This window comes from Vipera berus (genome assembly GCF_964194415.1).
Source record: "Vipera berus genome assembly, chromosome: 6".
In the NCBI taxonomy this organism is placed as follows: Eukaryota; Metazoa; Chordata; class Lepidosauria; order Squamata; family Viperidae; genus Vipera; species Vipera berus.
This window is the reverse complement of record NC_138208.1, coordinates 49,374,351-49,400,687: the sequence shown is the minus strand read 5'-3', so window position 1 is coordinate 49,400,687 and position 26,337 is coordinate 49,374,351. Positions and strand designations below refer to the sequence as shown.

The 26,337-nt window shown below is 34.4% G+C and overlaps 1 protein-coding gene across 1 annotated transcript in view; it reads right to left on the bottom strand.

Annotated features, from left to right (window-relative positions):
• PTPRQ (protein tyrosine phosphatase receptor type Q) overlaps positions 1–24,146 on the bottom strand; it is a gene marked incomplete at both ends in the record, with an annotated part of 121,039 nt that extends 96,893 nt beyond the window's left edge. The window contains 17 exons of the mRNA XM_081330626.1: positions 673–933; positions 2,662–2,827; positions 6,439–6,536; positions 9,801–9,907; positions 11,292–11,442; positions 12,959–13,088; positions 13,504–13,634; positions 14,690–14,950; positions 15,416–15,685; positions 16,189–16,473; positions 18,206–18,490; positions 18,600–18,786; positions 19,068–19,285; positions 20,050–20,304; positions 22,126–22,261; positions 22,881–23,018; positions 24,099–24,146. Of these exons, the coding sequence (XP_081186752.1) occupies positions 673–933; positions 2,662–2,827; positions 6,439–6,536; positions 9,801–9,907; positions 11,292–11,442; positions 12,959–13,088; positions 13,504–13,634; positions 14,690–14,950; positions 15,416–15,685; positions 16,189–16,473; positions 18,206–18,490; positions 18,600–18,786; positions 19,068–19,285; positions 20,050–20,304; positions 22,126–22,261; positions 22,881–23,018; positions 24,099–24,146 (3,127 nt within the window). The remainder of the gene's footprint in view (positions 1–672; positions 934–2,661; positions 2,828–6,438; positions 6,537–9,800; positions 9,908–11,291; positions 11,443–12,958; positions 13,089–13,503; positions 13,635–14,689; positions 14,951–15,415; positions 15,686–16,188; positions 16,474–18,205; positions 18,491–18,599; positions 18,787–19,067; positions 19,286–20,049; positions 20,305–22,125; positions 22,262–22,880; positions 23,019–24,098) is intronic.
• Positions 24,147–26,337: the final 2,191 nt, after the last annotated feature.

Sequence of the window (26,337 nt, the reverse complement as noted above, 5' to 3'; positions counted from 1 at the left end):
TCGAATGCAACCTCAGAAAACTGAGGAAAAACACAGCTGCTGGCATGTGATCAAAAATGATATGGCTGGTCGCCTGTGACACACGTATCATAGATTTACCATCACCAGATTAGAACTCACGATCTTCCAGTAGCCTGATGCTTAACCACTATGCCAAACTAATTCTCTTAAATTCCCATTATCTGTTCATAAATTGAATATATAAGTAAATATTTAAATAATTTAATCCCTATTTTTATTACCAAAACTTATCATTTTGCATGAGAATAACTGTTACAGTAGAAAATATTCACAGTACTCATTTTTAAATCAAGATTAGAACCTGGCCAATGGAAAACAAATCATGGATGATTTTGAACTTGAATTATGTCTTCTTGTACTTGTATAATCTTATTCCTAAAATATGCTTCACTTTTAATTCCTCCATTTTCAGTTTTGCAACTTTCTACAGAAGTATTTCATGCAAGAAGATGCAGCATAAAATAATTATTTGCCAAACAACCCTTTTTAGCATTTTTACCATTTCCAAGATAGTTGTCTATTTTCTGAGTCCATCAAATGATAAAACAATTTATACTTTTCCACAAAACCCTAGTGTAACATATTTTGAAACTAATTCTAGAAGCATATTTGTCAACAAAGTAACAACTCCCAACATAGATATTCACAAACCTGTCACAAATTCTGTAAAGGAAACTGCACTTTCAGCACTGCCTTTTACTCTCTGCAAAGTGAAGTTATAAATGTTACCAGGAGTCAGATTTGTAATGGTGTGATGTGTCTCAGGACCTAAAATAGCATATTCCTCTGTGAATGTCTTGTTTGAGATAGATGCTTTGTAATGGCTGAAGTCAGTCTCACTTGGATTCCACGTTAATTTGGCAGAGGTTGTATTTCTCAGTGTTAAGGTTAGACCACATATCTTCATTGGTTCTGAACAAAATTTGAAAAAGAGAGACAATATAGGTGGGAAAGCCACCAAATATTAAATCAATACATTTCTCCTGAACAAAACAAAATGTATAGAAACTTTCTTACAACACTTTGACATTGCTTCTAGAATGAAATTAACTCTTTCAAATGCAATCTGATAGTAGTTATTTATTAACGACAGATGACAATTCCAATGCAATGAATATGGAAGGTTGATATAATTCATTTTTCTCAGCTTTTAAAAAAATCTCATTGAACAAAATAATTGATTGCAATTTGGAGTCAATCTTAATTTCTTATCTGCAACTGAGATTTTGCAATTTAGCAAAATGTAGTATTTACATTCCAAGTACTGAGAAATGGTTTAGCATAACATCTTAGCATCATCATTGCCTGGTGTGTGTGTGTGTGTGTGTGTGTGTGTGTGTGTTTGCGTGTGTGTGTGTGTGTGTATGCACAGAAAAAAAATCTTAACTTACTTTTGGCTTAGTATGTCTGATCCCCAAAATTATATATTTTATGTTTGTATTACATTAGTCAGTACAGACAAAGGCCCATCATGTTGACCTCTCTTTAGTCCTTATTTTTTGGAATTGTGGCATCCCTGAAGGCATTTGAAGCAGCAAGCCTGACCATGTTATGTGCAGTCCTAAGAAGATACCTTGCAGCCCACACAAGTCCAAGAAAACAAAATGCCTAACATTCTGTCTCTTCTGCTTGCTCTGGATGGTCTCACTCAACTGAATGGCCAGTGCATGGCTATTCAGCAGACTAAAATACTGGCATCTGCTTTAAATATACAGGCACCCATGAAATCTGCTTGCTTCTTAAAACCAACTCTCAGCCTCCTTGTCTATTTGGGAAGGGGGCACATAATCAAAACTCTTCAGAACTTCTTGAGAAATTTTGGTTTGGGGTTGCAGTTTCTAACATTCTACATACATATAGCAGGCTTGATCATAATTTGTTCAACTCTGTAAGATAATATGGCTCAGGAATGCAGCCCTTTTTAGCTAAACTATTATAATTCTAGTAAAATTATAAATTAAATAAAGTAAATTTTAGTAAAAAAATATTTCTATTTTGGAGTGACTAGTAGCATGTAATTTATACTGGTCTATGACTGAAGTATTTTATATACATACATGTATAGTTATATATATAGGGACGCGGTGGCTCAGTGGGTTAGGATGCTGAGCTTGTCGATCAGAAGGTCGGCAGTTTGGCGGGTCGAATCCCGAGTGCCGCGTAACAGAGTGAGTGCCTGTTACTGGTCCCAGCTTCTGCCAACCTAGCAATTCGAAAGCACGTAGAAAAATAGGGACAACTCCGGTGGGAAGGTAACAGCATCCGTGTGCCTTTGGCATCTAGTCATGCTGGCCACATGACCACGGAGACGTCCTCGGACAAGCGCTGGCTCTTCAGCTTTGAAACGGAGATGAACACCGGCCCTTAGAGTTGGAAACGACTAGCACGCATGTGCGGGGGAATCTTTACCTTTTTTATATGTATGTTTGTGTGTGGAATTTCAGTCACAGACAGAATAAAACTAATAATATAACAGTTAATATAAAACAGAAATAAAATGATTTTACTAGAGACTATATATATTATTTGGGAGAAGAATGTAGTCCTTTCTTAAGGAGTCTTGGGCAACTTTTGTATACACAATTTCAGGCTATTTATAATTTGTTAACTTAAAATTAAAATAATGTATCAGACAATTACTTGTTGTAATTTTTATCTTCACAGGGATACTGACATCTTGTCCTCTTATTGTCTTTACTTGAATAATGTATTCAACTCCAGGCATGAGATTTTTCACTACAGCCCTGTTATCAGGCGTTATTGTTGTTTGAAGAGTTTTGTTGCTGGTTATCAAGCAATAAGAAAGCTAGGAAAAAACATACTTTCACATCATATTCTAGTAATATTTACATACAATTTTAAAGTCGTGAAGATAGCACAGCATAGAGAATGCACTGTAGGTTAGAGCCAAAAAAATTGAATGGAATAAGCTACTATTCATATAAAAGTTCAGAAAGTACTACAAAGAATAAATTCTATAACAATTTTCTTGTCAAACAAGAGATAGTAGAAAATATGTCTGTACTGGCATTACTAAATCAATTAAGCAGTGGGCAATTATAATGAAACAATGATTCTGCAATATTGCCTTTGCTTTATATGCTGGCCTTGATGCTTTGCAACTTACGATATACTTTTCCCATTATATCACAGTAAAATATGCAATATTTTTGTTTTTTATTTTAAAAATTTACACAAATAAATCATTCAGATGAATCCATTTTCCTATGGCTTTCTAATCTCAGGATGATAAAAGTAGCTGAAGCCTAAGTAGTATATGCATTGTGCTTGCTTATTTTTTTAAAAAAGCAAGGGATGATATGTGCCACACCAGCCAGCAATCTATTTTATACCTTTGCAGTATGAATCAATGATACATTTCTTATCACAGTCCCATAATATGGTATTCCTGTCTTCTTTGGCAGTATAGAGAGCTGTGGTGACGCAGTGGTTAGAATGAAGTATTGCTGGCTAACTGCCCACTGCCAGAAGTTCGATCCTGTCTGGCTCAAGGTTGACTCAGCCTTCCATCCTTCCAAGATTGGTAAAATGATGAACCAGATTGTTAGAGGCAATATGCTGACTTTGTAAACCGCTTGGAGAGGGCTGGAAAGCACTATGAAGCACTATATAAATCTAAGTGCTATTGCTATTTTAGGGGCCTAGACTTCTATTACAAAGGCCATTCCTGTCAGATGTATTGTGGAAACAAGTAGGCTCTGTTTTGTTTTATTTATTTATTTGATAAATTTATTTGCTGCCTATCTCATTGTGGGGCTACTCTAGGCAGCATACAACTATGCTGCTAGATGATACATTCAGGCAATGAAACTGTAGGGTTGGGTATACATTACATACTATATTACAAAAAAAACTCATATTCAATAGTTTGATGGGAACCCAGATATTATTTTAGCAGGGTTGCATGAATCAATGATCACATTATTTATTTGAGAATAGCATGTTCAGTGATTTATTAACCTGAATTTAAGGTTTAGCGCCTTGTGTAAAAGCTAAGAGTATCAAACATCAGAATGCCAGAATTTTGTTATCCATTTCAATGTTTCATAAGTGTTTCCATATAAACTATACAAACATTCACTATTTGTCTCTATCAGTTTGCATACACTTAGCTTGTAGTGTGGGAAAATAACAGTCGATAATAATGAATCCCCTGTTGCTCATGGTTAGATAGACGTAGGTTTTCAAATTTCTTTTCTTTTTAAAATTAACTTTTGGATTGATGTTTATTTTTTCATCTTTATCCTATTTTTGTTATTTTGATTTGTTGTTTCATTTTTTTTAAAGTACCAAGAATTATATTTGTAGTATTTAAAATTTAAAGACCTATACAAAATTGTCTTTATTTATGCAAATTATCTGCTTTCTAAATGAACTTTGCAAGTCTTTTCTCTCTGGATTAGCAAAACCTAATTAATTACAAAAACTGAAATTGCTTTGGAATCAGTTATTTCCTGAATTGCCTATTCACTCTGTGTTATGGGTTGAATCTGAGCTTGTTTATTTCCACTCAGAATTTGACACTGATGAAACATCTGACCACAATTTCATCCATGTCTTCATCTATGTCTTCCACTAGGTCTGAGTGAAGCATTATAATGGAGTAATATTTGAATATTCCCCAAACCTCATCTGAAAATAATTGAATAACTTGTCCATTGGCTTCATGAAGATATTAGGTAAAGGTAAAGGTTCCCCCGCACATGCGTGCTAGTCGTTTCCGACTCTAGGGGCCGGTGCTCATCTCCGTTTCATAGCCGAAGAGGCAGCGTTTGTCCGAGGACGTCTCCGTGGTCATGTGGCCGGCATGACTAGCACAGAACGCTGTTACCTTCCCACCGTAGTGGTCCCTATTTTTCTACTTGCATTTTTACGTGCTTTCGAACTGCTAGGTTGGCAGAAGCTGGGATGAGTAACAGGCGCTCACTCTGCTACGTGGCACTCGGGATTCGACCCGCCAAACTGCCGACCTTCCGATCGACAAGTTCAGCGTCCTAACCCACTGAGCCACCGCGTCCCCATGAAGATATTAGATAGTACAAAAATTAAATCTAGGAACACCCCATAACAGAGCATTCAAGGATCTAAAATATTGTCCCCTGCAACCACTAACTGGACCAGTTGGTGGCATAACAAGAAAGGTCATTTTTCATCCATTAATGTTTTCTCACAAGACATCCATGAGAAAAGCAACACAATTTCTCTGCTATGTATAAGTCTGAATCCAATTTCCACAGATCCAGTTGAATGTCCTATGTAATTGTAATTGTCATTTATCACTTTCTCAATACCCTCCCTCAAAACAAAATTAGAAATAGGACAACAGTGAGGATGGCATCTTAAGTGGACAGACCAACCTCAGAATCAGGAGGCATTGATACTGAGATGAACCTTACATTTCATCCATAGTCTTAACTAGACAGGTGAAAAGAGGAAAAGTCCTTAAGTGGCAGAACTAATTTCACAAGCAAGGCTTGTTATATGAGAGAAAAGACTGTAAAGTATCCTCCCAAATGATTGTCTCCGAAACAAAGATTGACCAAAAAAAAATAAAATCAAATCATTGCTACAGTAATCTATGTTGTTGTGGTATAAGGATCTGTTATAAATAAAATTTAGTATTTATATTATTTAGATTTGGTTAGAGTTATCTAAATCCAAAACTATTAAAAGCAACTGAATTAACTAGATGAGCCAAAAAATAGGATATTAAAACACCAATATTATCTTTACACAATCAATGCCTGAGCTTGTAATAAAAATTGGATGAGTGGAAATGATTAATTTTAAATGATTGGCTACATGATCCTATTTGTACACTGAACTTTGCTAAGCAACCACTATTTCAAAGCTTTGTTCATTAATATTTCACATTTAATCTAATTTATTCAGAGGAAGCACTCTCTTGCATGGCTTCTTGCTCTGTGGTATATCATGCAGTAATATGACATCACTGGGATTAATATTAAATAATGGTTTCTTTCCACATACTATTAAAACATCCTTTCAAAGTACCATTTAAAAACATTACATTTGCACAGATGCATACATACGCTGGTACTTTAAAAAAAATCTAAATTATTCTAAGGTAAACAAAATAAATGTGTAATGGATATTTTTCAGGCTTAGTTAAGTCAAATAAACAAAACAATTAGAAATCCTACAATTCTTTAAAATATGGTTGCATGGTTTTAAAATAAAGTCACTAAAGCTATAATTTGAAGAAATGATTTCAAAAATCAGGCTTTTAAAAAATTTATCCATTCGCAATGTTTCCCATGTTCCCACTTAGAACATCTGTTTAAATGCATGGGATTGCTTTCAGCATATACTACTGAAAAAGCAAACATCTGTAATGATAAACGTCATCGTTTCTTTCCATTTTATTTTTCTTACCTCAAAATTATCAAAACCTCCATTAGGCAGTTCCCAAAATAAGTAAACTGTATTCTCTTCTATTCCTAAGGAATGTAAAGCTAAAGGTGGATCTGGGTCTGAAATAAAATTAAATAGGCAAATGTAGATATCAAAGAAGTAACAATAGTCCAAATGAGGTTGATATCCATGGAAAGGGTAACTATACCATATCTCAAAAATACCTTTGAAATTAGCAACAGAGTACTATAACCTTTAGGCATCATGATAATAAGAAGTATCCAAAGTGACTTCCGGTGGCTCCGCGGCGACGGAGGCAGCCTTCCCGGGCTGCCCGCGGCTCAGCTGTGTGATTTTTCGCCCGAAACAGCGCCGATCAGCTGTTCGGGCGAATTTGAAGCCCCCTCCTCGGGAGAAGAGGAGGGGGTGAGCCCCCAGGTAGGGGTTGAGTTCTCCGGGGCCGCCTGAGCTTGGAGCTTGGGCGGCTGAAGGATTGAACTCCCCCGCAGCCTGGGCTGCTCCCAGCTGGCTAGCGTCTCTGCTCCGGACTTCATGGAGCAGAGCCAGGCGTCTGCGACCATCCCTGCTTGAAGGAGAGACTATGAAAGGAAAAGAGCAGGCAGAGCAGTACAAGAGGGAAAGATGAAGAGATGAAGAGGATTATTTTATTTTACTCTCGAGCTTGATGGACTTTGCTTAAAACTTAAAGTGAAAGTGCGTCACAATTGTAAGTAAAAGATGGCGTCTAAACCTCCCCCTAGAACTTTTCGGAGTGCTGGAAATTCTCCGGTGCAACAACAATCATTACTGCAGGTGTTGCATTCTCCAGATGTATTGACATCGAAGGATCTTGAAAAACATACCCAGTTAATTTTGGAGTCAATGGGTGTTAAATTTGCACAGATGGAGGAGAAATTGGAGAAATTGGAGCAGAGAATGGAAGAAAGGATGGAACAGAAACTCAGAGAGATGAAGGTAGACATTTTGTCCTCAGTGCATAAAGTAGCTAAATGTGTGGAGGTGCTGGATGACAAAGTGGTAGAACTGACTCAAAAAAATGCTATATTAGAAGCAAAAGTATTGGAAATTGAAGATTTAAAAGACAAAATGGATAGCGAACTGAGTCTGGCTCAATTTTACCAGATGCAGTTTGCTGTTAGAATTAGAGGCCTAAAAGAGAATATTAAGGAAGATTTAAAGCAGCTGGTTTCTGAGGCTTTTGAGGTGGTATTGAACCATCCAGCATCTGAAATAAAACAAGGCATGGACAAAGTGTTTCGTGTGAACTCGTGGATTGCTAAACAGAGAAAGTTGCCTAGAGATGTGGTGGTTTATTTTGTAAAAAGGGAAAATAGAGATGAAGTTATACAAGCTGCCTATGATACTAAAGTTGTGATTGCTGGTCAAGAAGTTTTGGTTTTAAAAGAAATTTCTCCAAAGATTTTAAAGAGAAGGAAGGACTTTATATTTCTTGTGCAAGAGCTCAAGCAAAGAGATATAAGGTTCAGATGGGAGATCCCAGCTGGGTTGAGCTTCATGTATGAAGGCAAAAGGTACTGTTTGGGTACTGTGAAGCAAGCGCATGATTTTTACAACAATGTCTTAAAAGCAACCCCATCAACACTTTTGGAAGCTGCAGAGGGATCTGGAGAAGGAGAACATCAAGAGGATGAAGATGGATAGATAGACGAGAATGGTACAGGAGGAGATCAAGCTGCAACTCTTTTGGATGATCCTAGAGAACAGAGGGTGACGCGTGCTGCCTTAAAACGCTCAAAAAAGAGAAGAAAATAGGACCAGTAGAAATCTATGGAACTTCCACAACATACTGATAGTCAAGTGGTAGTTGTGTTTTTAAGAGTTTTGGGATGATATGTATGGTAACAGAATTTTTAATTTGGAATTAATGGACAATTTACTACAGAGGAAGAGGAAGAAAGTTTTGTGGGTTAATGTGGGTTAATTTGTGTAAGAACTATCTATTATAGCCTATTTTGGCTAGAAAGGTTAATAGGGATAGGTGCTTGTGATGTGTAAATGAGAATATGTTTAGGAAATAGTGAATTGTGGAAGAACATAGATGGGAATGACGCTAGTTTTCTTTTATTTTAGTTCTTTATACATATTTAGTATTTTTAAGGATTGGTTTACTCTATATAAGCTAGAGAGTGATGGATTTTAGAGTTTATAATTGTTAGTATATGATTGTTTATGATTGCTTTTTAGATATATACCTTGTATTTTGCTCTGGGAAGTCGGGGGGGGGGGGGAAGGGGGGGAGGAGGGGAAGTAGAGGGGGGGAGGCAGGGGAGGGAGGAGGGAGAGGGGGAGGGGGGGGATAGGGGGGAGGTAGGGAGGGGAGGAGGGAGGGGGAAGGGGGGTTTTTTAAAGGAAAACTGTATTTTAAAACTTTTCAATAAAAAAAAAAAAAGAAGTATCCAAAGCATCCTAAACAAACCAAACAGGAGTCATGTATAGTGTGTATTACAAGTACTGCCAAAACCAGTTTATGAAGCAACCAGGGAGAATATTAAGAGAACACATCCATGAACATCAGTTGGCAGGCAGAAGACATGATGAAAATCCCTTAATTTCACAACACACTAATAAAATCAGTCAAAAATTCAGTTGGAAAATTGGTGACATCTATTAATCAATACCCAGACAAGAAGGAACCAGCATCAGACAAAAAAGAACAATCAAGGAAGAAACAATACTTCACTCAAAATGCAATACAATAAAACAAAACAATCCCCCAATCAAGGCTAGTAACAAAAGGTACCACATATAAACAGCTAGCAAACTGATCTTACCTAGGCTGGTAGTTAAACACCTGCCAGAAAAGAAACAATATCAGAGAACATCAAAAACTATACAAAATGTTGAGTTTTCACTTCTGAATATCAAACAGAAAGAGCACCGGAATTCTGTTAAGGGGTACAGAATCTGTGCATAGTACTCTATCAGTGCACTAAGGAATACCAGATTGGCTCAAGTTTTTTTAAGCAACAATGTAAGATCAAAAATTATTAAATATTTTGATGCATATAATCAATTGTTTTAGCAGTGCAAATTAATGATTAGCATGAATGGAAAGCTACATGCATCTTCATCCATACAAGAAGTGCTTTCCAGTCACTACTCCTGCTCTGAAATAAGAGTACCTTTTGTTGGGGTTAAATAGATATCTTGATTAGAATCACTGCATTACCTTTGATAAAAAAAATGGGTGGAACAAAATAAAATACTTTGTGACTAGATCATTTATATAATCAAGGAGTATCTGGGGTTGAGATTCACACTGTATGTGGGTTTTACAATGCGATTATGCTCTGTAAAACATAGTTTAAGATTTGTATTTATAAAGCATATAATTAACTTACCAGTTGTAACTCTCAGAAAAGTAGGGAAACTATTCTTCAATCTGCTAGTGGTCACAATTTGAACAAAGTATTCTGTTCCTGAGGAAAGGCCATCAAATCTGAACTTTCTACAGTTAAAGAAAATAACCTAATTATTATTAGTAATATCAGGATGAAGCATTTTACAGTTGGATGACATCAAACATGGACATATTTCAAATATGATATACTGCTGAAATTATTAATAGGACACAACCTGAACTGCACGGTTTGGGGGGAAAAACAAGAATGCTAGTGACTATTCACTATACATTAAATCTCTGTACTGATATTGATAGGCTACACCTGCCTTGCAGAAATGAAGCCAGAGGTTTACTGCAAATCAAACAAACTGTTGAAGAAGATGAGCATGTATTGGCTGATTATATAAAAGACAGCCAAGAACAAGCATTGATACAATTAAAAATTGAAATTTAGCGAATGTGAAGGAAACAACACATGAGAATTGAAATAATGTAATAAAAGCCTGAATAGAATGCTGCCAAGGAAAAGTATAACATGATCAGTTTCTTCAAAAGGTAATTGGGAAAGTGGATAAAGATAAAGTCTGACAATAGCTTACAAATGGAGCATTAAAAAAACTAACTGAAGGTTTGATATTGACTTCTCAAAGCAAGCTACTCAAACTAATGCAATCAAGGCCAAAACTGGAAAATTGTAAAATGATTCAAATTGCAGGGTATGCAAAGAGGCAGAAGAAACTGTTGATCATATACTCAGCTCATGCAAGAAGATTGCACAAGCTGATTATAAACAATGATATAATTTAGTTGCCACCATGATTCACTGGAACATCTCTAAAAATTATCATGTGCCAGTAATGAAAAACTAGATTAAAATATTGTGTAATTTCTGAATTCGAACTGATAACACATCAGATTTAAGCTGTGATTGAAAAGACGAAAGTGTGGATGATTAAGGTGGCAATACCAGGAGATAGTAGAATAAAAGTGGAGAAAGGCACAAAGTGTCAAGTTCTGCAAATCAAAATTGAATGATTATGGCATACACCAGCTGTAGTCCCAGTTGTTATGGGCACACTGAGACTACCGCTGTTTTAATAAATAGAAAAAAAATCTTAGATGGTACTTAGAAAATATGCACAGTTACAAAGTTTCCACTTTCAATTAGAAAATGCAGAACTTGCTTGGATCTATCCATATACTAGTCCAATATAGTACAACATCTTCAAATGCTAGAAAAGGTAGAAAGAAAAGATAGATGAACAGTAGTAATGAATATTGACTCAGCCACAGTGCAAGGGGTGCACTTTTGGAAGACCTGAAGAACTAGATTACAGGCCTTTTGTCCGATTGATAGAGAAAATACACCAATGTGTTTCTAAGAGTCAATACTAATATAATAATACATAACTAATCAAAAAATTATTCACATAGCATTATCACTATCATTATATTATAGCCAGAAAGTTATGTCATCTTCAAAAGGTACCTTTTATCTGATGATAATCTTTCTTCCTTGCTATAGTTATTGCCAACCAAAGTAGCAATATATCCATCAACTATACCAAATGCTGGTGGCCAGGTAACAGCTATTGATCCAGAATCTTTACTCAGATTCATATATTTAACTGAGCTTGGCTCTATTAATGAAAGAGTGAAAGAGTAGAAAGGATGGAAGAGTGAAAATTATCAGTTCATATAAACCTGTAAACTGATTTTTGTAATTTGATTACAACAAAGTTCAATATAAGATGGCTGGCTATATAAATGTTTTAAATAAATAAATTTCCATTCAAGAAATGCAAATGTTATTAATACCTTACTTAGGTAGGGTCTATATTTCGAAGTTAGCTGTTGAGTTAGCTCGCCCACTCCAACATTCCTATAGTTCTTTTTATGGTATAACTCAGCTCTCCAATTTTTGTGACTTTAACTATATTTACTTCCTGGACATTTCTACATTAGTTATTGAAATGACTCTTTAATAGATGAATAACTGCTAAAGTTCAAACTAATTCTTCTGAATTGTGTATGTTCTTTCATAGTTTAATGTACTCTATAATACAGCACAGGTTTTGAGACATAATTCTTCAATATTTATTTATCAGATGTAGGCACTGCCCATCTCACTAATGACTAACACTTTACAGTGTCTCTCACTATCAGTCATGTAGAAGCCTCACAAAACTTTGATATCCACATTGGGAGAAGCTTCATGTATTGTATGGAGATGAATCAGAAATTGCTTGTATTGTACTGATACAGTAACCAGTATGGGTGCCTTTATACCTGAAATAAAAAGGCATTGCCTCTATCAGCATATCAATTCATGTACAACATTTAAGAAAATACTTTCATTTTTTTAATGTATTAAATTAATTATAAAAGACCATATTCTTTTTTCTATTCTAAGAAAAATTGAATTTTATCAGCTATTTGTCCATCAGTAAAATAGACATTACCAGCACACTGGAGTTTTACCTCCAGAAAATTTCCCTTATGGATTCTGGGCTTTCTCTGACACCCACAAATATGCTTTAGAAGCTTAAACATCCCTCTGGAACTGTCTGAAATTTCATGGAGGATGCTCTACCAACATGGGAAATGTTAGAAACCTTAGATTAGTAATCCAATAAATACCTATCTAGAAACATATGCAGTGGAATTCTTGTAACCAATATATTTCCTTTGAAGTTTATAATATTACATGTTCCTCAATGTAATTAAGAGTAATATATTATAAATATGAAAACTCACAGGATGAAAAGGCAGAAAAAGGGAGTTGGATTTATACCTCCATATGTACTGTCATATAGAGGTGATTTATAATGAGAAAAGAAAAACAAGTTGCACAATCAAGTATATTAAAATAGAAGCTTATGACTAAACATCTTTTAACCATTCTAGACATATGAGAGCCATAATGGTAGAGGAGGATGGTTGCTCTGATCTCCTGTTAGTGAACTTCCTAGATACATCTGTTATATAAGATAGACCCCTAGATAGCTAGGCTTAGAACTGATCCAGCATGTCCTGTTTTGTCCAGGATTAGCATTCTACAGTGTGGTAGAGAAGCAAAAGTTTCTGTGTAAGAACTTTGTGATGCTCGAAACAAGCATAAATGTTACAACAAACAGAAAAGTTACATTCTCATACCTGTTTCTACTTGTATGCTTACAGGAGGGCTGTCCTTATATCCTTCTTTTTCTGTTTTAACTGTAAAGTTATACAGGAAGCCAGGAGTCAGATTGGAAAATTCTGCCATTGCTTGTGTGACCTTTTGGACCTGCAGCTCAAAATAAAAAATGTATTATTTATTTTATTTGTTAAATTTATTTGCTGCCTGTCTCACTGTCCAGAGATTGCTATGTTTGTGATTAGTGGCTATGTGTCTCTAGGGTCATATGTGTATATATGCATCCTTTTTTCAGGGATTTCTGAAGTCAGATATCCATATAGTAATCACTTGGTGGTTTTAAAAAAACACCAGAAGATATATAAAATTACAATATAGCTAACAGCTATATCCTGCATTCATTCCTTTCCAAAATACATCACAGGATCCATCTAGCCTGACTTGTATTTGTTTCACCACACAGATGCTTCCATATATTATCAGTTGGACTTAAAATTAACAAGAAAGGCAAAATAAGTAAAATATTAAGTTTTGCTCTTTTTAAAGAATTTATTTGGCAACATACCCTATAAGTATCTGCACAATTTGTGCATGTGACTTCATATTGCTGAAAGTTTCCTTCTGCCTGATCCCAAATAATCTGTATTGAAATATTGGTGACTCTGCCTTCATATATATTTAGTGGAATTGCAAGACCTATAAGAAGCAGTATGAAAAATACTCATCAAACACACCTAAAAGGAACCCTGAATGAATGGTAAGATCCAATAATTCCTCCTGTTACATTATGTTTAGCAGAGAACTCAATACCTAAAATTAAACTTAGAATACTTTGAAATATACAGTTTCCTACTGTAATTTGGTGATATCTTTAGAATTGAAATTAATGTATTTTTTATGTAGGACAAAGTGCGCACCAATGCATGCTAATGAAAATAATGTATGCAAATACATTATAATGTTAGAATGCTTGCAAAAATGTGCATGTTGAGGAAAATTACATATAAAAGAAATTTATATGTAAATTACATATAAAAGAGCCTTGGTGGAGCAGTGGGCTAATGCCTCCTTAAATAACACCAGCTGCCTGCAATTAGTGCAGGTTCGAGTCCCACCAGGCTCAAGGTTGACTCAGCCTTCCATCCCTCCGAGGTAGGTAAAATGAGGACCCAGATTGTTGGGGGCAATAAGCTGACTTTGTAAAAATGCCGCTTGGGGGGAGGCGAAAGCCCTAATAAGCAGGCATATACATAGAATGAAGGCTATTGCTAAGCACATTGATTTGTGCTTCTTAGATTGTAAGCCGCCCTGAGTCTTCGGAGAAGGGCGGGATATAAATGGGATTTTTAAAAAATGCATATATTTACAGATTTGGAGGCAAATAGTTTGGGGAAAAAATAATTCTCAGAAGGATGCAGAAATCAAGTACTAAAAAAAATAAAAAATTTGAAAAAAGAAAAATAGATTTGCCTATTTCTGTATGCTACTTCTTGATTTGGACTATATTTTTCTGATCTTGTAAGAAGTAAACTGTTGTGTTCAGCAACTCGCAAAAACAGGTGAAAATGTGCTGCCTATTTACTTTTTTTTTTTTTACAAAAATTCTACGGTTATATGAGAATGCACAAAATATGCATCTAGAATAGAATAGAATAGAATATCTTTATTGTTATTGTGTAACTCATAATGAAATTAAGTACTGTTATCTATATATATTAAATGTAAACCATATCTAAATTTAAATAACTTACATGTTTTTATAGCTGGCAGATGATGTACAGAACTTAACATATGTCTGCTAGTTGTAAAAACAAAAAAATCATATTCTGTTCCTGGAGTTAGCTTTTCTATAGTTACTTTTCCATCATTCAGTAAAGCAAATGTTACATTTGGACCTTCTTTACTTATGATGTGAATGCCATCAATTATTCCAACAGCAGGTATTTTAACATATAAAATCATGAAAGTACTATGGATTTCAAAAGGAATAACCATCTGTATTGGTTTGGGTTCTAGAATGGCAATAAACAGAAAAATATGATCAACATATTATTTACAAATAACTGCCAATTATAATAATAAATATTGCATAAGGTTTTTTTTTCTAATAAAGGATACTGTCCTTCAAACATTGGCACAAATTACATGTAAATTTAAAATAGGATTGACAAAAAACTATATTTATATTCTACTTACAAAATTTCATAGTATTCTATTGACAAAGCAATACATTAAAAAGCATGTTAAATCCTGGATCCGCTTAATTTTAATTCTGCTTCCATTATCTACTAAATATTGCAATCTTCATCCCCTATGACACTGTTCTCTTTAAAATTAGTAATAAGATAATTATTTGTTTCATGCATTTATTTTATAACAAATACTTGTTTTAGTTCTTAAAATAACCTGAGCAATGTTGTGTTTAAATCTGAATAATAAATTTAAAATGTATATAAATCAGCCATAAAACATCTTACTAAGAGTACAGCGAATGGTAGTCAAATCACTCTTATTTCCAGATATTACTGTCGCCACTCCTATATCATAAGTCATTCCAGGAATTAATGGTTCAATTTTAAATCTCTCTGTGTTGTTTACTAAAAACATCATGCTTTTATCCTTCAATGCAGTTGGTTTTACTTGAATATAGGATTCCTGGCCCTCTTCTGGGAGTTTCCAAGAGATAATCACATGGTCCTCGCCTACATCCTCTGGATGAATTAACAGAATAGTAGGTGGCGTCACACCTAAGCAACAAAAATAATATCTACCTTTGTATCTGGGACAGTAAAATTTCTTTCTTTGTCATAACACTATTTTAAAAAAATTGGTTTCTCAGTTGTGAAAGACACATTCATGAAGAGAACACACAGTGGTTTAATCATGGAATAGGTATTTTGAAATAGATTCCTTGTTTCTAAGATTTAAAGAGAAAAATTCTATGTGTAAATGTACACTTTATAACGTATATTTGAGGGTGTTTTAGCAACTCAAGTTTTAATTAGGAGAAAAAGTATATTTAATTCTTCTAAAAAAGTAACAATGTTTTCTAAATTTACCCAGAAGTTTAGTTTCCTGATAAGAACACTGGTCTGCAACACAGACGTTCTTATGCCTAGTTGAAAACTAAAACAGGAATACAATTTTATAATAGTACCTTATATGAAAACAGGTGTGAACATTTTTTACCTACCAGACAGCATTTAGCATTCAAGGCATTATTATTAGGAGTACCAGTAGTTAACTTTACCTGTTATTATTTCTATAGGATCCTCATAGCAGCTGGAAGTTCCCTTTTCAGTAACACTTTGAACATATAACCAATACTGATTATATGATTTGACATTTCTGATCACAGCAGACATGTTAGTTTTTCCAAATGAAAAAGTTTTCCACTTGCTTGTTTTGCTATCAAAAATGTTCACTAGATAATGATGGAAACTTTCATTGAATGAATTTGCTGGAGAATCCCATTTTAAAAATATCTCTGATGATGTCACTCTTATTGCCTTTACATTGTGCGGATGTAATGGTCCTGATGATTAGAAATTTAAAAAACAGTTCTAAGGTGAGAGTAAAAAATGGGACAAATAGGTAAATAATAAAAGATGCAATAATAAAAAGCAGAGGCAGAAAAATGAGCAGAAGTAAATTGTACAAGCAGACATTTGTTTATATAAACTGCCTTCAACTAATTTGGAGATGGTTTTGTATTTGAAACCTTCTCCTATTTCTGAAAGTCCCCTTATTCTTTTTAGAAAGTAGAAAAGAGTATTTTACTGAAAAAACACCAGCAGTATTCTGACTCAAGCCTTAGATTAAAATAAATTTAAGTTCCTCGGTTACAGACTGGGTATGATGTGATCAGTTTAGCATAGGTCTGCTGCAGGAGTAATCCTTCCCCATCCAGTCTCTGGGCCCTGACTTACATTTTCAATTGTTATTGTCTGTCAAGGAGACCAAACTGGCTTTCATAGCCTCTTTCTTTTGTATGGGAATGCCAAACCTGCTTGGATATTGGTGCATTGCAGCAGAGATGCATACACTCATAGATACATACACAGTTTTCAGTCATTTGAAAACTTTTTTTTTTATTTTTATCTGCCGTATATTGGTTGCATTTTACCCAGAATCAGCTTTGGGGAAATTGGAGACTATATAAATGTGATTAATAAACGAATAAAAATAATGAAACATCAGTCTAAAAGAAGATGGATTTTAGGGAGTACTGATCTCATGAAACATTTATATTATAGCATTGGCTTCCCTATTGGAATGTCATTAAATCAATATTCCAGTGGACTGGGGGAGAAACAATAACAAAAGGAAAATAAACATATTCCTAGGACTAGGTGATAAGATCCCAAAAAGAACACTTTTAAGGCTTTCAAATATTCCATTCATTTACCTTCCCAATGAATAGTAAAGAGGAGGGTTATGTATGGACAACTCAGTTTGCATTGAGCAGGCTATAATTTAATGGTATCTTGTAGCAAAAAAGTAAAAGAACCAGATTGGTTGGTCAAACAAGGTTCATGGGATAAACCTGGAGGGGTTGTCCAATTTCCCCCTCCTGCCCTACCCATAGTACACAGAAAACTCAATTATTATTGTCTGCCAGAAGATGAGTCTGGGTAAGATAGAAAAGGAAGAGAGGAGCTCCACCAATCAGCACCCTGAAATTATAAAGAGTTAATTGTTTCTAGGCTGTAAGGATAGCACAACTGGGTTAACATACTTTTCTGCCACATCAAAAAGAGGCAAATGAGCACATTAATGTGGCAGTGAAGAAGAGGCTTATAAAATACTATAAAACCCCAATGAGAAAATGGCTTTCACCATCCTTAAGGCATTAAAGCAACCACATCTTTCCAAGACCTTCAAAACTGTTTCAAAAGCTATTTGAGATTTTCTGCATATTCAGACTTGATACATCAAAGAAGTGAAAGAGTTGTGTGCATACAGGACACACAGCAGCAAACCTCCATTAGACCTTCAAACCTTATACTGTATAATTTGAGATAATAAGCTAAATATCTTTAGATGCTACTGTACGTAGTAAATGCTTCCTTAAAGATAAGATTTTTACGATAATTTTTACTATATATTAATGTTAACATTAATTTGTCATATATTCTGAGGGATACCAGAATTTGAATCTGGTTGTTTACTCAGAGGACATTAAACACAAAACCACTTTTTGTTTTAAAGGAGCATATATATTAAATAAGGACGCACAACACAATTTTTATGTTATTGTAACTTACTTGTCTCTACCGTCATAACAGGATGCAAACTAATTTGTGCTCCTTCAGGACTCTGGGCTGACAACAAAAATCTGTAAGAATGACCTGGGTTCAAGTTGAAAGTGTTTGTGTGTGTTGAATTTAGATTTAAAAAATTGGTATACTGTTCTGAGTGTTCAGAATAGTACTTAACGTTAAGTTGAAAATCTGAATTCAGCCAACCATTCAAACTGCTCCAAAAAAAGGCTGCTTCGTTTGTACCGACATCCTGTACTTTAAACGTGAAGTTTTCAGGAACTGAAGATACTGCAAAAAAATCAAATTTAAAATTAAAAATATCAATTCGCAATAAGCATTTTTTTTTGCTTTAAAGAATAAAATTTAATAAAAAAATTAAACTTGAAAAAATAATTACATTCATATTTACAAATATATGGCAAAGAGATATAGCAGAAAAATCCTACGAAGAGATAATCTGGAACAAATGGATTTCTCTGGAAAGCATAGCAATCAGTTTCATTTTCTGGTATCAGTGACAGAGAAGAAAATTCAGATTCTCCAAGATATGGGGAGTCATCAGTCCACGTGAGATGTCCTTCCTCCTAAAAGAAACAAGATGACTGATTTTGTTAAATTAATAAATTGTTTTCTTCAATATACTTCATACATTTTAAGTAATAATTTAAATTAATCATTATTTTGCTATAATTGTTAATACATGTGTAAATTATGCTTTTATAGTAGTGTTGCTGAAAATTAAGATACGTGTCTGTGTGTGTTTGTGTGTGTGTGTGTGTGTGTGTGTATTACTATTCAAAATCTGTAGCAGGAAGCCAAAATATCAATATCAGATCTAGAGTTTGTTAAGAATTAATATGCTGACCTTAATATCATTAAGTCCTGTCCATATCAGGTTTAGCTGGTGGAATGACTGAAGATAAGAAGTTATAAAGGCATATTCTTCTTTGTTTCTAATATCAACAAGATGTGCCCCAGTTGAAAACAATCCACACTGATGTTGTGCCATATTCCAAGGTTTGCTGTCTGTATTAACCTTATAGCAACTCTGTTTGAAAGCTGCCCAACCATCTGAACACAAGCCTAATAAGGAATATTTAATGACATGCTTTTGTAAATAAATTCATATGAATGTTAAAATAAAATTTTAAAAAGCCATATCTCAAACAAGTTAAAAAGTGGAATGAAGTAGATTTTTTCATCCATTAAATTCGTAAATTCATTAACATGCATAATGAATTTCATTCCACTATGATGGTATAATCAATGGTGCATTCACATATTATTTCCTATACTTAGTCCACAGATGATACTATAGATATAATGAATGTAAAAATTGTGTGTGTACAAGCATATATTTTAGTGTAATTCTGAAGTTTTTGAAACAATCAAAATCTTTCAGTAAAAGAGTTCAGAGTTAAGTAAAATAATTCATATTTTTATCACTATTATTACAAAAACAGTTTCAGGAAAATTTAAATACTATTATGTATAAATTCTTTAATTGGAGTAAACTGTAATGAGTAGTATATTTTCATTATAATTCATAATTCACTAAAGTTATATATTGTTATTCTCACTAAATAGCAGAAGACCTGCCTCCTATTTCAATAGAAATTTACATCTGGAAATTTAGCAAAGGATTGTAATGCAATGAATTGGGACATGTTTCACTATTATGTTCACTAGTTATATTTACTCTCTACATTTCTTTAAAGGAACTTTTAAAAAAAACAAACCAAAGCTTACATGTTATCAATCAGACAATGGTCATGGTTTAATGCAGAACTACAGTATATGATATTCACAGAGAAAAGTGACAATAAGACATTAATTACAATACTGACCTGTTTCAATTTCAAACTCCAGTATCTGATATACATTAATAAATTCTAAGTCAAGTTGCTTAAATTGAAGAGAAAATGTGTGCAACGTTGCAGGTCTCAGATCAGTCCATTCATAAAATCGTTCTTGATTTTTAAATATACAAGAAACATTATTATGGAAAATTCCTATGGAAAAATCATGAACCAGCATGCTCCAATTAAACAATACACTAGTACTTGTCACATGAGTTTTGACACTACTTTCTGGAATTCCATCTATAATAGACATAGAGAAAATCAAATTCTATGTTAGATTATTTACATTAAGATAAATTATTTTGAATCAGGCTTATAAATGGACACCCTGGACAATGGCAAGATAGATATGTGGTCAATAAATAAACTGAAAATTATTTCAGTTCAGCACAACTGTATTTATGTGTCTGTTTGCATTTTATACAGTATGTAAAACTATCTACTAAAATTGAAAAAGTGAAAAGCTCATTTTCAAAAATGCAGACATGTTAAATTCTTTGCTCCAAATAGTAATGTGTGCAAAACAATCTGATACTAATGGCAGCTAAGAGGAACTACTATGTTTGAATAAACATTATGACAATCATCCATTCTGAAAAATAAATTTTACAAAGGAGAATAGTGTATATCAATAATATACAGTTCAGTTCCCATCTGATTTAGATTGGTCCAGTTCAGAATATAACATTAATTGAAATCAAATATTTGAACTAAATTAATTCAGTTTAGAGAGTAAGTTTGATTAAGTTACTCTAACTGAACAACTCAATTATAGTTATTTATTTTTATTTAATGCAGCTATTTATTTTATTTAATGCAGTTTAGAGTGCTCAATGTAAGTGGGCAGCTTAGAAAGTAAGAACAAGTACATACAGATCCAGAAGGCAATTTTTTATAACAAACCAAGCATACTATAAGACCTTGATCACTACCCTACCCTAAAGCCTGGGAGAGTAGCCAAATTTTCCAGTATCTTTCCAAATATCATCAGGGTATTTGCTATATGAATGTTGCAGGCACTGCAACGAAGAAGCATACTTTTTAAGTTCTCATGGTTGACACTGTTTAATGGAAGAAACATGAAGCATAGCCACCTTGCCCACTCTCACTAAACCAGGCAGAAACTATTGCTTATTCGAGGCAGACTTCAAATAAACAGGCCATATGCCATGAAAAGCTTTATAGGTGATAACCAGCCCTTGGCATCGCACCTGGAACCAGTAACGGCATTCATAGCACATCACAGCATATCCATCACTGCCACATAATCACCTTCTAGAACAGTGATAGTTTGGAACAGTGATAGAATGGTCTTTAAAGGCAGCCCCATAATCCATTCATGACAATCATGTTTTTTGTGAGATGGCTGCCATATAAATAAGATAAACAAATAAATAAAGTTGACAAGGTGTGAATTATTCTCTGAAAGTTTACACGAGCCCCATGATCAATATTAATGCAAAAAAACAATTTGACAATTATATGAATCAGAATTAAACATCCCCCCTAAACTTGTACTGTATAAAACTAACAAAAAGCAACTGAAACAGAAATGTACAATTTTGATCAACAAAATGCCAACATGGTAATAAGTAATATTTGCATCACATTATGTTTTCATATTAATTTTAATGCAAATTTAATGTGGGGGAAGTTTATATGGAGTACAGGTAGTCCTTGACATATAACCACAATTGAGCCCAAAATTATTGTTGCTAAGTGAGAGAGTTGTTAAGTTAATTTTGTTCCATTTTATCATCTGTCTTGCCACAGTTGTTAAGTGAATCACTGCAGTTGTTACAGTAAGTTACTTACACGATAGTTAAGTGAACTTTGCTTGTCAGAAGGTCGCAAAAGGTGATCACATGACACTGCAGCTGTCATAAATATGAACCAGTTGCCAAGTGTCTAAATTTTAATCATGTGACCATAGGAATGCCACAATGGTCATAAGTGTGAAAAACTGTCATAAATCATTTTTTCAGTGCTGTTGTAACTTCGAATGGTCATTAAATGAACTGGTATAAGTCGAGCATTATCTGTACATGTTGTCTTACTTACATATTGTAAATGATTTCACATATAGAACTTTTCCACTTTTCACTGATTGGATCATCACATCGTATTTCTTGCCTTCTTCAAGTAGAACTGTAACTTTCTGTACTTTTACTTGAATTGAAGAAATGCTTTTCATATTCTATATTTTTGGGGAAAAAATATTTACTTTAAAAACTAATACAGTATTATACCTGAGGCTGAAATCATAAACAAATATTTGAACAAAATGTGATTTATGTTTCAGTACTTACGGCTATGTTTTTGTATAAATTAGGGCCCTTTGTATATTTATCAAGATTTCCAACTTAATATAATATCCGGACTAGTAATAATCCACAAAGTTATAATGAGCTCTGCAGAGTCTGCTTTACAAAGATATTTCAATTGCTTTACTTTGCGATTGCTTAAGAATAAAATAAAGAAATAACTACCAGAAAAGTAGCAACTAAAGAACCAAGCATTAGCCTTTCAATAGTCATCAAATGTAATCATAACTCCCACCCCCCAAAAAACCCGTTTATATGTGCCATTGTTTACCATTAAACAAACATACCTGTTTTATGATTTAATGCTTATGACCCATTTTACGTATCAATACAGTATTATCAATGTCAAGATTATCCATATTATCAAATAGTAATAAATGTAATATATTTTATAGATTATAAGCATTCTACACAATATTTTTAACACATTTTCCATCAAAGAAAAAAGAACAGCACCGCTAAAGATATACAACAACGAAGAGTTTGGCTTACTTTTTGAGCAAAGTCATCAAGGATGTGATATGTTATAATATAAAAATCTGGATGCTGATCTTCTGGAAATGTTGACCATTCCAAGGAAACAGCTCTAGAAGGTTTCTTCACTTTGTCACACTTCAGGTTGCTGGTTATCTTTAGTAAAAGATAAAAGTCAGGTGGAGATATTTCACAACATTTATTTATTTATTTATTTATTTATTTATTTATTTATTTATTTATTTATTTATTTATTTATTCGATTTATATACCGCCCTTCTCCCGTAGGACTCAGGGCGGTTCACAAGGTTTTTAAAAACAATACAACAAATTACAAAACTTAAAACCAATTAAAAAGATTATATTGACCTTGAAATAAATCCCCAGTTAAAATACAATTAAAATCCCAATTAATATTCTCAGTCTAGGCCAGAGAGCTCAAAGAGCCAGGTCTTCAGGTCCCGACGGAATGAGCGAAGATCAGGGGCAGTCCTAAGCTCTACAGGCAGCTGGTTCCAAAGGGCAGGCGCACCCACAGAGAAGGCCCTCCCCCTGGGTATTGTCCACCGGCAATCTTTTACCGGCAGTACCCTGAGAAGACCCTCCCTGTGGGAGCGCACAGGACGAAGGGAGCTTGATGCCGGCAGCAGGTGTTCCCTCAGAACATGAATATTAAAGCATCCCAGCATTGTTACTGTATATAATTCTACATATCATTAGCAATGACATCAGAGTTAACATTTGTTTGTCTCAGACTATGACGCAGTTCATATCATGAAGATCATCATTAAATGTTGGCCTTTATTCTCTGGCTTGGATTTAAAAAAATCCTGAATTTCCAGATATTAATATTCATTACAGATGGCAGAATACCTCGAGAACATTGCTTTCCAGCATTTCATGATATCATTCTTGATTAAAGGATCAAGAAACATGAGACAGTGTTTTAGTACCCAAAGCATTGATGAGAAATGGAATCTACGTAAATCCCCAGTACCAAATCAGCACTGCCGCTACTAGAAAAAGTTGTGATTTAAGTGAAAAGAAGTGTATATCCAGAATTCAGCTAACTAAATAAAGAGTAAACAAGTATATTCCTACCCCTAATTTCACATTGTCCAAATAAATGTTTAAGTGGCAATAAAATATCTTATCCAGTCATGCTATACTGTATGCTGTATCTGTACAGTATGTTCCTAAAAAGAATACCAAACACCAGAAGATATCTGTTCTTACCTGAAATACATATTGGATCACAATTAGAAAGCACGTTGTCTTGTCCATAGTGTGTTTTAGCCTCAGATTTTAAAATGAGTCAGACTTCTAATTGAATGAGTTCTAATTAAATGATGAAGCCAATCTTGTAAAAAGAAAGAAATAAAATAATGAAATCTACTTGATTTTTAAAATACATTATTCTGTACTCACATCTTTGAGAAAACAGGCATGTATTCAGTTTTCAAGTTAGATCTTTTTTCAGTATATGATCATGTGCCACTAATACAGGTAGTCCTCAACTTACAACCACAATTTTGGTTAAGTGAGATATTTGATAAGTGAGTTTTGCCCCATGTTACAACTTTTCTTGCCACAGTTGTTAAGTGAATAACTGCACTTGACAAGTTAGTAACCTGGTTTTTAAGTGAATCTGGCTTCCCCATTGTCTTTGCTTGTCAAATGGTCGCAAAAGTTGATCACGTGACCTGGAACACAGCAACGGTTATAAGTATGAACCAGTTGCCAAGTATCTGAAATTTTATCACAGGATCATGGGATGCTGCAAAGGTTGTCACTGTGAAAAACAGTCATAAGTCACTTTCATATCCAAACGATACATACAACTACAATAATTTGAGCAAAGTAATATCATAGCTTTTTGGTGATGCATATGATTATACAGTACATATATACATATACATGCGCATACAGAGAGTTTAATTATTGATAAAGTATTTGTAATGTTTTGTATCTAGCACATCTAACGATTTCTTTTTATATTTAAAATTGTATCATAGGAAGAAATGTTAATGTATACCTATTTAAAATACAAGCAATATTGTCCATTATTCATGGGGGATGCGGTGGCAATGATGCTGCACCCGCCTGCCAGAAATGACTATTTGAGCCTGGCTTCATGAGACAGAGTGAGCTCCCACTGCTCAATCCTCAGCTCCTGCCCCTCCAGCAGTTCAAAAGCATGCAATATTGCAAGTAGATAAATGGGTACCACATAGGTGGGGAAAAACTAGCTGCGTTCATGTGTGCGGAGAGCAGAAGCTGGTGCTGGACCTGGCTGGATGTGAGGTATTGCAACATGAGGCAAGGCAAGACCAGTGGAGGAGCCTGGAAGAGCCAGCAACCCAAGTGCTGCTAGTTTGCTCCCTGCAGTGTACCAAGAGTAGGCATGCAAACACCAAACAGAATGAGCTAGCAATCTAGGACTGCATTGTGTCAAGCATGTGTAGATTTCCATGTCATTGTATGCCATATGTTAAATAAATAAATGTACATTATACTTTCTGTGGGATGTGGTGGAAGGAAGAGATTTATACTCTATATAGTAATATAATGGAACAAAGGAAAATAGGAGGAGGAAGGTGTGTTGAATATGTTCGCTGCCTTGAGTTATTTGTAAAAATAATAAAGACGGGATACAAAATAAAATAAAATAAAATAAAATAAAATAAAATAAAATAAAATAAAATAAAATAAAATAAAATACGGAGGTCAGAAGGATATTGCAGACACTCAACCAGTATCATTAAAGGAATGTTGTGTGGCATGACCAGCTTTCACTCTGAGGAACAGCTAAGTACATTGGAGATCATGGAAGCTGAAATCTAAGAACTGCTATTATATTGACCCATATCCACTTTAGGAGGTACCATCACCTAGAGCCTGAATTGGATGCCATTCCTTTTAGTTCTACAGACTCTGTTATTCCTAATCGTAATCAACACATCAGCCACTGAATCCTAAAATGTGGTTATTACTATGTGGAGAAGGAATGAGCTGACTGGCAAGGGATCATTCATTTGGAAGTTCTAACTTTCAAGCAGCAGCGACCTCTCGCTACTGTGAACCTCCAGTGAGTGCCAACTATGTCTAGAAGGGACTAAGCTGCCTGAAGAAAACCCATGGCAAGAAAGTCAAGTTTGTTGGAAACAACATTTAGACAATCTGTTTTGGGTCTTCTTTCCAGAAACCTTGAATAAATGGCTTCTTTAGATGCCTTGATCCTTTTCTGGGTCTCAAAATCACGCAGTGAGTTTCTATGAGGGAAAGTAGCCTTGAACTTTGGATTTCCCTTACCATCCTGTCTTGATTAGGTGAGTTTCCTACAAGCTGAGTTTGAGGGCTGTTAATTTTATGTTGATGGAACAATAATGCAAACAAGATTGCCATTGCCTTCATCCAGGAGGGCTTTTCCCAGTTAGTCTATAGCCCTGAAGTTTCCTGGGGATTGCCCACCATT